Source organism: Nyctibius grandis, chromosome 6, assembly GCF_013368605.1.
Source record: "Nyctibius grandis isolate bNycGra1 chromosome 6, bNycGra1.pri, whole genome shotgun sequence".
NCBI lineage: Eukaryota > Metazoa > Chordata > Aves > Nyctibiiformes > Nyctibiidae > Nyctibius > Nyctibius grandis.
The window spans coordinates 59,848,615-59,864,929 of NC_090663.1; the positions used below are offsets into that span (position 1 = coordinate 59,848,615).

Genomic DNA, 16,315 nt, shown 5'->3' on the forward strand with positions numbered 1-16,315 from the left:
ATGTCCTGATTTTCTTTGAAATAAGTGATTCTGTCAGAGTTTTATTTATTTAACACTATTAACTGCCATTTTGAAATTGTATTTAGATGTTGCTGGAAGAGACATTTCTACATCATGGTAAGAGAAAGACATCAGCTAAACTGCTCTTTTCCTAAATATTGCTGCAGTGTATTATTAATCATATTTATTCCATATTTTCTCCACATTTTTCCATCCTTACCTTATATTGACTCTATTGCTGCTTTGATTCCACTTTGATTTCAGGATACAGAAAAAACAGAAGGATTTTTCTTGTATTGTGGGCCCAGGATGCCTCTCAGATAACTTCTAAATTCCTTTGTCAATGTCTGCATTTTCTAACTGTTAAGTTTTCTTCATGACTATCATTTTCCCTATTTATTTTATATAACCTGTAAACACTGGCACATACACATACATATTTTCATTACTTTCATGTTTTATTTCAACTAGGACAAGTTTTGAGTCAGAGAAGCCCTCCTGTGCAACTGCAGTTAGTTGTTTTGGTGACCTAATAAAGCTGTAAGCAACTTCCATTTATCATTTCCCTTAAGTTTTTCCTCTTGCTCCAGAATATGTCAGTTTTGGTTAATGCCCAATTCAAAAAGCACCAGAGATGGCCAAGCATCAGTCAATATGCTCATCTCTCTGCCCATTAAAACTGTGACCACTGCAAGAAAACAACCCCCAGTTCCAAGTTCTCTAACTGACCAATGGAACAGTGGTCTCCCCACACATGCTCCAGACCCTCAGCACCACCAGCAAGCATCACCCATGTGGTGCTTTTGCTACAAAGGAGGACATCAACAGTAGAGCTTCTTCAAACACCTTCTACTGTAACACGCTGATTCTGCTAGGTGCTTTGCAACAAAATTAATACTTGCTTGGACTGTGAGAGGATCCTTGTGGAACCCCAGCAAGGTCCCAGCTGCATTTCAAACCACATCTGACAGAGAAGCCCAATATTTAGCAACCTGCCCATGGCATGGCTTGGTGGCCTGGATTTCCTGACAGCCAAACCTTCAGGCTTTCAGCTCCACAGGCTACAGCAGTCCCCCATGCTGAAGCAAGCTTATTTTCTTTGTATCAAATGCCAAAGTCAGATGACATTTCTGTTGGAACCCAAAACATTCTAAAAACAACTTACTCTGAAACAGAATAGAAGGTGAAGCACCATTACTTTGTATGGACAAAGGAGTTCAGTGTGCCACCAGATCTAATTGTGAGTCAACAGTGTCTTCTCCGGGGAACTCACAAACAAAGAAGCAAAATTAAGATGTGGAGGTTTTCCTTTGTTGATGTCCATATTTTAAAGGTAGCACACGCACACAAAATAACCCCAGAAGTATGACACAATTTGCTTGATAAACAAAGCAAAGCCAACTCCTCTTCTCGAAGGAGAGGAAGATCAGCATGGAGCACAGAGCTGCTCATGAGGAATGCCAGCAGGTAACAGAAAGGCTGCGCAGCAATGTCTGAGAACAGCAGCCCCTGCGCTATGCATCTACTGGAGAACAAGCAGTCACTTGTAACTCTGTGGTCCTCTCACATGACCATTTCTTCTCTGTACTGCCTCCTTCTCTTTGCACCTTTGGTCAAGGCTTCTCCCTGTTCCTTTTCCCACAGCCAGGCATATCTCTATGCCACATTATGCAGGATCCCATACAGCAGAAAAAGGTTTGTGACTGCATCTGCTGATCTCTGGGAAGAGACAAAGACAGATGCAGAGCTCTCAAGATTATGGCTCAATGTTGAATGAGAAGAAAAAAGACAACAAGTCTCATACTCCATTCCCCTTTCAGAAGGGGGAACAGATCTGCCTGATGTCTGACTAGACAGCCCAGGTTTCATGTCTATTTGGAAGCCTACCTTGCAGGAGGCAGGCAGGACACCTGACAGAGTGACAGCCATAGATCTTAACAACACTTACAAATACCTTAAGGGCAGGTGTCAAGAGGATGGGGCCAGGCTATTCTCAGTGGTGCACAGTGACAGGACAAGGGGCAATGGGCACAAACTGAAACATGGTAAGTTCCATCTCAATATGAGGAAAAACTACTTTCCTTTGAGGGTGACAGAGCACTGGAACAGGCTGCCCAGGGAGGCTGCGGAGTCTCCTTCTCTGGAGATATTCAAAACCTGCCTGGAGACGGCCCAGTGCAACATGCTCTAGGGGAACCTGCTTTGGCAGGGGGTTGGACTAGATGATCTCCAGAGGTCCCTTCCGACGCCAACCACTCTGTGATTCTGTGATCTCAAAGGGTAGGACTAGTGCTCTCCCGATTTGGCTGTAGATAGATCAAACCACTCCAAGCAGGTGCATACCTGTTGAGGTGGTCCCGGCTTCACTTCCTGCCCTTCCCCTTGCCCCCAGCATACCTTGCTGTTATCCTAAGATGAATTTACACTTATGGCATAGTGAAACTGGAAAAAATACGGATTTTTACAACCACGGTCTGGAGGCGCATATTTCTGTTGCCCCTTAGGATAAATTCACAACCCAGTAATTCATCTCATGTGAATTGGAGAGCTCAAACTAGCTCTCTTGCACCAACTCACCCCTCCCATTTTATACATGGGATATATTTTTCCCATTACCCGAGAAAGCCTTACTTTCAATGCACCACATATATTATACGCAAGCTTTGCTGTTGGTATCTTTACATCGAACCAGCAGTTAAAATTCACACATGACAAGAATAGACAGTATGTTCTCCAGACAGCTCAAATTGTACATCACTTCAACTTCAGTCAAATTCTTCTAATTTTTATCTCTTCCTGTTTCATTCCTTATCTAGAAGGAAACGAAGTATCCTCAGACAATGTCCACCAGAGAGGTCAAGGTTAGTGATTTTTCTAGTTCTTCAACACTGGTAGGTTCCCAAGGATAAAACACAACCACTTTCTTCTTTTCGGTCATGAGGAAACCATTATCACTAAATCTGCCTTTTATACTCCCTATGTCCAGAGAAACAAAAGGAGCAATTGCAGCGGTCTGAAGAACAAATACGTAAGTGTCATCTTGTTGGGATACAGAGGCCTGGAAGAGAAATAAATAAATAAATGAAATAACACGTTAAATAAGAACCCAATTACACCCAAACTGGGAAAGACGTGCATGTCAATAAAACAGACTGAACAATGACATTTGATCAAAATTACTATTCTCTTATGGAAATCTCCTCTGGAACAAAAGGCCAAACAACAGGATGCATATGTAAGGATCATGCAAAAAATGCAAATATTATTATAGCCTTCCTACAGAACACTACAGATTGTAGAAAAATGCATGAAGTGTTATCATACTATCATGAAAATAATCAAATAAATGGTGAGCTGACTTATACCTAGTACTGGTATCCTGTACTTACTGCAGTGAAAGAGATTTGTCCTTTCACCAACACGCTTCACTCAGCCTACAAACTCACAAGTACTAAAGCAGCCAGCCTTTCCGATTATATTGGCAATAGAAATACACAGAAGCAAAAGGTGGTAAAAATCACAGTAACGCAGGAGATCACCTCATCTTAACGGAACATGGCACGTACAATGTTTAATATTAAGTTCTATCAGTAGTTAATCTCAAGAGAGACTTAAAAGCACAACTAGGATGCATTTTGATGCAGCACTCCCCATTCACTGTAATGAAATATGCTACATCATTTTCAAATACCAATTAACTATATATAAAAAGCAGACAAATCATGTTAAGAGCAGAAATCACATCCTGCTTACAAGAAAAACAACACTACTCATTTTTATGAAAAAACACACATCCTTTACATTTTGTGTTTTCTGGAGAAACACTAAAGTCTTCACGTTTTCTAAAAGCAATACTATGAAGAGTAGCACTTGGATTAGCAGTGTATTTGAAAGTCTAGTTTATTAGTAACTATGTATAGAAGCACCAGCTTCTCACAAAACAGAATAATTTTTTAAATCACAGCTGCATACTTTCTTAAAATAACCACTCTGCATTATCATTGGCTAGCTATCCTCATTAGTTAGTACTGCGGAGACAACACAGCCATGGGAAGAAAGAGTGAAATTTCCCAACGATGCTCCCATTGCAGAGCTTTTATTATTGATGATGTCATCCACAGAAAAACACAGCATGACTCAGACTCGAGATTGTGCCACCAGCTGAAAAAAAAAATAAAAACAGGCCGATTTCCTTCCTTTGTATACTCAGGAGGCAGGTCATGTTGCCATGAAAGGGATAAGAGGGGAAAATCTGGCCCATTTTCTTTTTGTAAAGCAATGATGCTGGTCCAGATTCAGAGAGATTAAAGACCTCTATTCCCCCCTTGTTTAGCTTAGCTCTAAAGAGCAAAGCTGCAGTTTGGAAGCCAAATGTGAGAACGCACAGGTCCCCATCCTGCCAATCTGCTGATTAAGAATTTTGCAGTAAGATTTACATGCTAAGAAGCGAGGCTTAACAAAATGTGCACACAGAGCATGCTTGCTCTCTATATATAGAAGCACGCTTGCTAGGAGTGGAAGAAGTCTAATGAAAAGCAGCAAATGGACTAAATGACAGCGTTATACAACAGATGCTTTTTGTGCCTGTTTGGAGGACTGACACACTTGCCAGATATTAAGAAATATCACTATCACACAAATCAGAACCCTTAGCTGGAGGGCAGGGATTTTCAGAGGGAGGAAAGGAGCATGTGACAGCATGTTAGCAATGGTACGCTGATCTGAGAGTTTGAGCACTCCGAGAGGAAATACTGCTGGCAATAACGCACTCCACACTCAACTGAACAGCATCACCTAGTACTGACACACAGTACTGTCTGCAAGCAAAAACACTTGCTGTGATGCTATTTGCTATCTAGGGACAAAAAGGATGAAATGCTTCAGCAGTCAGGTGAAAGACAGTCAAAACAAACGGAGACTTCATTATTTAAAGCAAAACAAAGCCTGAACAAAAAATCCACAAAAAAAAAAAACAAACCCCACCAGTGTTAATTTATATATGCATATAGTGACACAAGGAAAAAAAAAATCTGATTTTGAACTCAAAATGGAAGGTAGAATTGCAACAGCTATGGCAAAAGAACATTCAGTGGCATCAGACACTGCAAGAGCAGGCAAACAACTCAAAACAGTCAGATTAGCAAAACCAAATATAGTAATTTAGCATGACATGCTTACACTAAGCTGGGTCTTTTCTAATCCTATGGCATCCTTTATAGACGAAAGGAAGTGATGGTTTGTAGGACTCTGGAGCCCACCTTCTCCCACAAGACAGAAAGTAATAATGCAGCTCTTCCTGGTACAATTTCTGCATCTTTCCAGCAAGTCATTTATGGACTCCTTGTAGATGGGAACAGCACTTTGTGCTTTAACAGTCACACCGTCCTTGGCAAGGGTGCATACCGGCTCCAAAGAACTCCAGGTGTGCACAACAACCTATCAAGCATGTTGAGAGAGCACAAATCTTAGAAGAAAAGTCACATCTGTGAAGATAACACAGCATCCTAGGTTTCGGATTGCTCATTGCAAGAGATGTTCTCCTGACAGTAGCAGCTGATTTCCACCTAGCAAGAAACTCCACAACGATTTAAACAATGGATACGGCATAATAATTAGATCATTATATAAACCTAACAAGAAGTCAGTTTCAAACAGTCTGGATCTGTTGTTGTTCTGATCAGCAAGTCTTTCTGTTTTCTCCAGGCTCCTTGAGAGGAGGGGGTTGCCAATTCCTGCCAAGGGAGTGCTGGGAAATGGAATTAGTAAGTGACTAATTTGTTGACTCTTTTTCCTCCCCCTCCCTGATTTAAAAAAAAGAGTCAAACAAAGGATTTTATTGAGATTGCTCAGTGTTATCTGATGTAACCCAACTGGGTAATCTAGAGCTTCTGCACAATCACTGTTGAACAGAAGCAAGCTGCACCATCTTGAAAGGGATTATGGAAGTTGTATTAATACAGTGAAATATGCATTCCCAGAGATCACGCGTGCATTATGAATGCACCGTTATCTTAAATTAAAAAAAAAAAGTGCATAATGTGGAAGATAGGCACTTAATGAGAATTACAGTATTCTATCTCTTCATACATTTTAGGTTATTTTTGACCTTAACAGGGGTCTGCAGTCAGGAACAGATCTTAACTCCTTTCAAAAGTTTTAACTTCTAAATTTTCTTGAAGTGCGAAACACAGTATTCATCAGAAGTACCCTACTGCCAATGCTTCTCTGACGTTATCGGAAAATCTGAAGTTAAGCCTGTTACAATAACACAGACCAGAAATAAACAATTTCATTAAGTGCAGTCCTACTCTAAGGACTGACTATCCGGAATCGCAACCATTTTCTACACTATATATTACTATATATAAGTAACCTTATAAATCTGAAAATTCACAGCAGCCCACCAGACAGAGCAGTGAACCAGGAATTGACATACTCGTACTACTAGTTCCAAAATGACTAGTGAGTCATTCCAGGTCTCTAGGTCTATTTTTCCATCCTTCCCAGTCTTTTCACATGCGACACCCTTTACGTCAGGAATTGTATCTCGTAGTGCAAAATGGCCCCTAAATTCATTTGGGATCTCATTGCCATATGATAAACAGCAACAAACTGTCACAAATTGAAAAGCAAGACTGTGTTTTACAGGACAATTCAGCAGCCCAAATACTGCCTATGAAATCCTATTTGTTTCTATAGCATTATCAGAAAACAGTTAAGGCATCAATTGTGAAATGGTGTCATTGCATAGGTGACCTTGCAATTAAAGTACACCCAGATGGTCTCTTGATATTTCAGAAAATAATCTAGTTCTTTTTCCCAAAGCAGTGTAGTTTGAGTACTGGCAAGCAACGGTACAATCCTTTTTTCCTCTCCTACTTTGTCAGTTAATCTAGTTCTAACAACCAGGGAACTGTTTGGTTAAGTAGCGAGGTACCATTTTTCACACTTTGCTCTATTTAACCATCAGTCCCTCTAGGATTTCAACAGAATAGTTAATTTCAGGCCTATACCTACAGGCTATAAGAAAGGCAATTAATTCCTTGTCCCGTGAAGCAGTACACACTACTATAATAAAGGATAGTGTTGCCCCCAAGAAGATTAAAGACAAGAATTGCACTCATTGTGTTTGAGTGTGGACTTACTGAAGCTTGTCTGTACAAAGATGTGCTCATTTCAGCTTCTCACATTTTTGCGGGAGGGATACAAGGGTGGCGAGAGAGGTGTCGCTTACCCTCAAAGTCAGCTTGTGGTCCACATGAAGATCTGAGACACCGTAAATGTACAACACACCTTTGTCTTCATACGCCACAGGCAGCAGTGGTGCAAAGAAGTTCTGGGCAAAATAATGGAGCAGTTTCCACTTACCACCATACTCTGAAAAGGGGTAAGAGGAAGAAAGATTCAGATTGAATCCAAGATTGCCTTGGCACACAACCCCTTCCTGTGCACTCTGGTTCTGCCAGGGCAATACAATATCCCCCTCCACCCTTTTTCATCTCTATCAGGTGCAGAGAATGACTGAAGTTACTCTTGTTTTCTTCCAGGCAAGGCTCTGCTCTGAAAAGGATTTGATGCTCTTTCAGGCTTTTCTTTGAGCTTCAACAAAAGATCACATTTTCTAAGTGTTGGCCCTATCATTGCTATGCTATTATTCAAATAAAGCAAGCCGTAAATGCAAGTGACATTAACAAAACTGACACAGCATACTACACACTAAGCAAGCAGCTGGGGCACCTATGTTGTTAAGAATCCAAGCACGCTGGCATTGGTGGCATTGCCACTGTAAAGAGACAACAGAGTCTGACTTTCAGTGCTTATTCAAAGCGCTCTCTTCCCCTTTTTCAGTCCTCCTCTTTCAGTTTTTCCTTAGAGGAACATCAATAGCAATGAAGGCAGAAAACCAAGTTCTCAAACCAAAGACAACACTGAGTTAGGCAAAATGAATTTCCCAAAATCTACAGACAACACTTATTTTACAGGAGTTAGTATACATGACATACGACATATGTCAATCAGTTTGCTTTGCCTCTTTAATGGAAAGCTGTACCTCATTGCTTTTAATACTTTGAAAGTCTGCCATTAACAAACGGGAAAAGCCATCAAATGTAGTGTCCTCTCAAAAAAAAAAAAAAGGCAGTTTTACCAGATGCAACACTGCCACACAGTCATTTTGAAAGAGAAGCTGCTTCTATTTCTTTCTCTACATATTTTCCATCTAGCACTCGCTGTCAGCATTTTAACTCTTTGCTCAACCATTATCTAGTCATTGAAATGGCAAAAAGAAGTAGCAAGTCAGCTGCATCATCTCAAAAGGAAAAAAGTTAGATACTGGTTTCATTCTTGTTTCTGGCTCTTTGTTTTATGCAACAGGTTTAAAGTCCAGGGATGCTGAAAAATATTTCCAGTAATATGTTTTTGTTGTAACTAATTACTTCTCTGTGTTTTGGTGCTCGTACAAAGCTCTTAGCACTCTCAAACATATCATAATTAAGGACTTAATCCAGAGTGATGTAGTCTTTAAAAAGTGTGCTTGTGGCTTTCACAGGCAGACCTGAACATGCTCTGCCTGCAGTCCACATAGACATGAATGAACTTTGTGGAGAGCAAAGTGCATTAGCACCTTGCACATCACCTTGTTTTCGGCAAGCTCACAACCAGCTAGCTTGGAGAACAGACAAGAAAAGTTCGTATCTGCCTGGAAAACCCATACAAGACTCAACTGTGCTATCAGATCAGACTGTTGCCAACAAAACACCACCAGCATTCAAGTTAATAGCACTGAAGCAAACCGAAGAGATGAAGCCTGAAAGAAAACTTCAGGAGAGGCTGCTGAGTTTCTTCAAAACAGACTGTTGATAAACTGATGAACATAATCAGCATATTGGTGCTGTTCAGTATATGAACGAAGTCACGTTCTTGCATTCCAAGGACATTTCCTGGCAGAAAACATTGGTGGTCTAAAGCACAACTCCGCCAAAACCAGGGAGTGCTCACAAATTACTTTTCAGGGTCATGAAACTTGAGATGATGAGAGATTTGGACTGGAGATGGATTATCTGAAACAGTAAACTGTGGGGCAGCATCTGATCTAAAATATAAAAGCAATGGGCCTTGTAGGAGAAATGGGCACTGCGCTTAACCTTAGGCTTTGAGAGGGGCTGAACTCTCTGAAGCCCTCAGGACTGCCACAAGACTCTCAGGAATTTCAATTCTCAGTGCAATAGATGCTGCTCACTGCAGGCCTCAGACAGAGGCCACCACGAGCTCAGACAAGTTACTCAGCATGGGCTGAGGTTTCAGTGCCTGCTTGCTCGAATTTTTTCCTCAGCTTAATTTACATGATGAAAATCTAGGCTTCAACTGTCTTAAACATGAAAACAAATAATGCAACTGAAGTAAAGCAGTTCCTGTTACTTCGTGTAACATAAAATCCCGTTTCTCTTCAAATGGGTCCTACCCTCAATTTCTGCTCTGCCTTGATTTCCAGCTGGATTACATAACCACACTGCAGTGGTTACTGGAGGGAAAAAAGAGGTTTGCTACCTAGGCAGCAAATACAGAGATCCTCAAGAAACTTGTACAGTGGAGAAAACAACTCGGACTAAACTTGGCATTACACTTCCATAGGGAAAAACAAACAAAAAACCCCCAGCCAATAAAGAAAAGCAATCAAACCACACACTTAAAAAGTTTGTACCATTTCAAAACTTATTCTAGGGCTCAACTACTACAGCTATTGTTTTGGAATGTTTGCAAACATCATTAGTCTGCTTACCTCAGATCAGCTTTTTGAGGTTGGTATTTCCCTTCCCAAAAAGCCTAGAGACATTTTGAAGAACAAAGCTCAACTGCTGGAGCAGTTTCACACAGGAAGGGTCTTCCAACAATAACTTTTCCAGCAAGAGGATCTTGGTAATACAATTGTCAAAGTAACTTCAGACAGCACAGAGAACTGAAGCTCACTGATTCAGAAAAGCCACATTCTTCAGCTCTTCTGTTGTCTTGATTTCCTTAAGACCAGCGTCACATTTCTTGATTTAAAAATAGGCAAGTTGCATATAAAATACTCCCCCTGCCCCAAAAATGGATTTAAGAAATCTGGAGACCAGGTAGCTAACATGAGAAATCTCTGGACTTAAACTTTCCTGTTACAAACACACATGCCCAAAGGCAACAGTCAAAAGTTATTTAAAATAGCCCTGAGGTGGTTTTCTCCTCCTCCCCCAACATTTAAATGAATTCTTAAAGAAATCCAAGTTCCCCAGTTTTTTCCTGATAATAACATGGGGTCTGCACTCTCCGCGGTATCAAACTTTAGAACAGGAAACTAAATTTAGGTTTGTAATGACGCCCCAGTACCCTTTTTTCTGACTGCTCCCTGAAGCCTTCCACACTAATAGCAGGAATGAGAACAAAACAGTTCTCCCTGGAAGGGATTTTAAATGAATCGCTTCACACCATTACACGCAACCTGAGAAACATGCTGCTAGTTCTTTCCTCACTTCAGTCTCATGAATTCAGATCTATTATTCTCCATAATAGCCTGTAGTTTCAGCTCACATGGCGCTCTAAATATTGAACCTGCAATAAAAGCCAGTTATCTGTTCAAGGGAATCTCATGACAACCAAGTTGGGTACCTCAAGGTGACACTTGTGTGGGAGTGAGGTAAATTGCCATGTGTATGATAGCACTCTTCACCAAAGCATGCTGCATAAATGCTAAAGCATTCAACATGGCACAACTGGCTCCACAACTAGGTGCTAACAATCAAAATCCAGTTGTGGGAAAAGCTTAGTTCTGAACTGAAGGTAGAAGTACTACGACAGGAGTGCTATGCTGTTTTCATTCAATCCCAAGCAAACATCTTAAAGGTAAGTTAAAGAGAGAAACATTTGCTGCCTTCCTCCCACCCCACTTCATGAGGAAACACTTCTAACTTTGTATGGGGAAATTATGTAAGCCCCTCCATGGCTCTCTGTGAAATAACAGATTTAAATAAGAAGCACTCATTGGTGATACTACTGTGCTATCTAACAAGATGCAGAAACATGTTTTTGAAGTGCAAATAAAACTAATTTCTCTGAAGTTTTGCATAATTTCAGCCATTAGCATTTCAAAAATCCCTCTACCACACTGCCTAATTAAATGAATATTAAACCTTTCCTCATTCCACTGAGGGAACAGAGCAAAACAAAGGGACAGCTGTATCTCTGCTGAGCTTCTTTCCTGTAAACTAACTTCAACAACATATGAATAATTCAAGTATTTGAGTATTTGATATATTTTCTACAATGACGTCAGCTCTGTACTTAAAAAGACATTTATGGTCTCCACAATTACTTCATCTATCAATATGCCTGTCTTTACAAAGAGACATTTTTCCAAGCATCTTTTTCTCTTGAGGCACTTAAAACCTAAGAGCATCAGCCATTGCTAGAATCACAAAAATGAAGATTGGGATATTCCACTTCCTAATACAAGTCTAGGAAGTCCAGAAAGATGAGCACTATAGTTGGACCGCTGCCTTAACATTTAAATAAAACAGCCTGTTTCTTCTACTGGTTTGTCTTCCTTTGTTGGTTGCAGTTACTTCACTTGGATGAATAAAGAAGAAAAAAGAACAAAAAGAAAAAGGGACAAACATCTCCCGGAAAAAAAAGGGGAAGATGGGGTGGACTAATTTTTTTTTTAAAGCAAGGCCAATTGGCATTTTGTTCTAAGGACAGATCGAGAACTTCACACTAACTAGCTTTTTCTAGTTCACTCATATTTCTTCACACGTGACATTCTTAAATAAAGATTTCAAAAAACAGTATGTGAGAAATAACTAAAATTGAAAGAAAACCTACCCAAGTTCTATACAGCTGCCATAGGACAGCTTCTCCATTTCAAAATGACTTCCAGACAAAATGTTCAGAACATGAAACACAGCCACTTCCCTCATACCACACATTCCTCCCCTATTTCTCACTGCCTAAGTGACTTATCTATGTCTGATTACTCCATTTTTGTGTTCTAAAAGGAACAAAAAAAAATATATAATATATAGGGAGATATCATGTGCATAAATAGCATATTAGCAGAGGAATTTAGTCACAACTAGTGATTCACCTCCCCTGACACAAAGTTAGACACCAAACCTCAGCTAGTCACCTTCTCTTATAAAGAGCTTCTCAGAAGCTATGATGGGTGAGAGGTGTCATATGAAGTTCTATGAAAACCAAACTCAGCACGAAGAAGATAATTCATCCCACTTATTAGACAGCTAAGGACAAAATGACAGACAGACAGAAGAAACATGGACCTTTACACACTGAATCCCATCCTGCTCACAACAGGATCCCAGTTCTGTAGGGTTATTTTGACAGTGCACTACTTCCTGCTGAAGGGAGGGGTTTTGATCATTTTACCATGGAGGGCAGAGGGAACAAAATCAACCAAATTTGCTGGGATTATGGAAAGCATAATTATACATGGGTGCTACTTCTTACCCTCCTATCCCACTAGCACCCTCTCTGTTCATTCTCACCCAGGGTGGCTGGGTACATACATGCATCTCTACAGTTGAGCCAATAAATATAATCAGGGATTTCTAGGACAGGCCCTTTTGGAAACAGAATTTCTTAGAAGCTTCCAACTTTAAAAGAATTGATCTTTTAAAATTAGAAAGAATTAAATTTGCAAAAAATGCAAAATTTCTCTGGAAAAACCTGGATGATATATAACACATATTTTTAGGAAGATCCAGCTCTACACAAGAAAAGCAAGGGTAATTGAACGTTTACCTCACAAGGGGGTAGTGCCCTCAATCTTAACCATCACTGCTTCCTAATAGAATCACAGAATCAACCAGGTTGGAAGAGACCTCTGGGATCATCGAGTCCAACCGTTGCCCTGACACCACCCTGTCAACTAGACGATGGCACTAAGTGCCATGTCCAGTCTTTTCTTAAACACATCCAGAGATGGTGACTCCACCACCTCCCTGGGCAGCCCGTTCCAATGTCTAATAACCCTTTCTGAAAATAAATTCTTCCTAATGTCCAACCTGAACCTCCCCTGGCAAAGCTTGAGTCTGTGTCCTCTTGTCCTATCGCTAGTTGCTCAGGAGAAGAGGCCAACTCCCACTTCACTACAACCTCCCTTCAGGTAGTTGTAGACTGCAATAGGCAGCTTTGTCTGGCTTCAATGATATTATTTCCTTAGGAGAAATGAGAACACCGCTTAAATAAAAAAAAAATATATTTTTAAGAAATTGGGAGTTACATACGATTTAACTTCTCTAAACTAAACCTTGCTAAAACAAGGGTAAGAGTTGGTGGCTGCTAAATCTGAACTTAAACAGCAAAAATTCCATAGGAAAATAATTGCTTTGTTCTTTACCCTCTTCCACTTCCACAGACTATTAGGGTGATCCTGAAAAACACTCTCTGGAAAGCATTTCTAAAGGATGGACAGAAACATGTTCAAAATTTACAAAGTTCCCAAGAGAGAGAGCAGTGCCTTACTTCTTATTCTGATACTTCCAGATGAGGAAAACAAAACAAAACTGATAGCTGATGCTTTTTACCAGACTGTCACAAAACTTACCCAAGGAAGCCCATGAAGGTGCCTGCCAAATGTCATTGAGTTGCCAGTACAGAGCTCCCATTGTGTGTCCTTCTCCCTTGATTATTTCACTTTGACTAAAACGATAGAATTCAGTTTCTGTCTTTATACACTGAGCCTGCATCACCTTGGTCAACAAACACGTTAAAAAAAAATTAGTGTATTGCATATGGTATTTACTTTACTTTCAAAGCATGTGTGTATATATTAACACAGACTTCACAGCCACAGCACAACACTTTAAACTTGAGCCTTCAAGAGTATACACCTGCAGTGCAGTAGGGCTCTGCTTGAATGAGATCTATTCCTAGCAGCTCCCAACAGCTTTACAAGCAGTATCTTTAGAGAAATGCTGGAGGGGTCACTTCCTGCCTTCCATCCAGTGAAGATTACTGGGCAACAAGGTCTTTGAAAGGCAAATGGAAGACAATGGAAAGAAAAATAAATTTAAAGTATTTTTTTTTAAATTAATGTAAATAAAAAAGCCGAGAGTTGCAAAACCACGTTATGCTGCACTACCTCCAGTATACATTACCATGATGTCCACATCCCTATACTCTGAACATATAACACACATTCCCAGTATACAGTCAAAATTCTGCACTGAAAGAGCAACCTTTTTTCACCTGCACTCCCGCTTCTTCTCTCCTTCCCCACCTTGTCTTTAAAAAACACCTTTCAGAATTTTTCATTGGCCAAGTTATCAACAGAAGCCAAACAGCCTGTTAGTTTCTTCACTAAGTATATTACTCAGCTGGGGAGGTATTAAAAGAAAGTCTCAAAATAAAGGAAAAAGTTGTTCTTTAGGAGAGCTCAAAAGGTAAACATAACACTTCTAGTTAACCACTAGATCAAAGTTTGTTCTCCTTATCCTTTCTGCTATGCTTATTTTGGTATTCTTAAATTGTTTAACCTGTTAAGAAGGCCCTGACAGACTTAACCCTGCAGAAACTCTCATAGCTTTTTGGGTCAGGACCTCACTGCACAAGTTTTACCCCTGTTTTCAATTTCACAGCATCATCTATCCTTGTTCTCTTGTCATCAGTGCCTGAAGTTCTCCAGCTGTTTTGTTTTTATATAAAACTTGCTGACAGCAGCTCTCAAACATTAAAAACTTAGTGAATGTGCAGTTATTCCCATCAAGAGCGTTTCTGAAATTCTTGGAACACAAGAAGAGTAACAGCACTTTAAACTTGCCTAATAGCATTAAAAAGATACTTAACAATTTAAAAGTCACATAGGAATCACAAAGAAAGAAACAAGCATGAGGTAAACTACTACAGATAAAGAGCAAAATACAAGCTACTGATTTGAAAAAAAAAAAAAAACCAAAACAAAACAGATTCTCTAAAATACCAATATCTGAGTCCATAACAAAATAAAAGCTACTAATAATCTCATTCATAGAGAACTGCATTCTCTAGAAACAATCATGCTTCAAAAGCTCACATATTCCTTGTGGCAAAAATCAAAGCAGTAAGCCTACAGGGGTCACACGAAGAGCAAAACATACCCGCCCTGGAACAGGGAGTAACAGTGCAGCACTAGGAATAATCCCGTACCACGGAAGGCCAGCACATCCTTGCATTCCCAGCCAGCTTCATGAGTGGGCCCAGCTGGGGACAGGGACCAAGGCAGCACATGCAGCCAGACCTTCTCCCAATTGAGCCAGTTTTTGGGAAATTCCCCGAGAAGTATTCCAGCCCATCTATGATGAAAATTGGAGTCTCCCTCCAATAAACGAGAGAGAAGCTAGTTCCAAATTAAACTGGACTCTCCAATGCTTTAGTGCAGGAACCTTTTGTAGGACTGAACATTACCTAACAGAATATGCCCACTTTTAACTGCTGACAGTATCTAACAGAAGAAGTATTGACAGCTACCTATATTGAAGACATGGCTGTTACCTGAGTGAGGTAAATCATATCTTTGAACTTCTTTACGGGATCTGTGCTCTGGGGAAGCTTGAAATGATGCCCTATCTGTTGAAGCATCTGATCGTTACCATTTTTATGGTGTTGTCGATGGAGAGAAAAATTGCTCATGTAGGACCAGTCCTCAGTGGAGGAAACCTTTTTAAAAAAAACACAACAGATCAAACGAAAAGGCAAAATGTGCACTTAATGACTGACAGGATATTCAGGAAGGATATCCATTACAGCCTACTGACATCACCCAAAACCTTTAAAATTGGTAGTATATTTCTACAGTGCCTCATGCAGTCATGCAAGGATTTTGAAACAGTAACACCCTTTGCTTACACTCCTTGTACAAATAAATGAAAACCTTGCTATTGAACCCAGAAGAGTAACTTTTGGCACAATGGCATTTAACTTATTTGCCCTAAGGTTCAGTTTGGCCACGGGTCCTCAGAGGTTTGCTTGCATTCATAGTAAATCAGAAACACCCTAGATTACAATAGAAGAATGTACTCTAGTCAAACATGTTTAGGCATAAGTTACAGAAGTTAGTAGGGCTATAAATTCTAGTAATGTGTATATGAAAGCAAATGATCATGAAACAGGTTTTTTTTCAACTAAGGACAACAATGCGGCATAGCTCATACAGTCATTATTGTCAAGCCTTCATTGAAATTACAATCTCTATAAAATCTGTTTATTTAAATTTGTTCCTTTTTAGGCTGGATTGAATAATTTTCATTGTTATTAATATGGATGAATGTACTGATTATGTCTCAGATAA

At 39.9% G+C, this 16,315-nt stretch overlaps 1 protein-coding gene across 3 annotated transcripts in view; it reads right to left on the reverse strand.

The window, feature by feature from the left end:
• Positions 1-437: 437 nt before the first annotated feature.
• Positions 438-16,315, reverse strand: part of MANBA (mannosidase beta) — a 49,078-nt gene continuing 33,200 nt past the window's right edge. For all 3 annotated transcript variants that reach the window (XM_068403660.1, XM_068403661.1, XM_068403662.1), the window contains 5 exons: positions 15,520-15,684; positions 13,595-13,739; positions 7,235-7,377; positions 5,179-5,436; positions 438-3,058 (listed from right to left, as the gene is read on the reverse strand). In XM_068403660.1, coding sequence (XP_068259761.1) covers positions 2,834-3,058; positions 5,179-5,436; positions 7,235-7,377; positions 13,595-13,739; positions 15,520-15,684 — 936 coding nt within the window. In that variant the 3' untranslated portion in view covers positions 438-2,833. The remainder of the gene's footprint in view (positions 3,059-5,178; positions 5,437-7,234; positions 7,378-13,594; positions 13,740-15,519; positions 15,685-16,315) is intronic.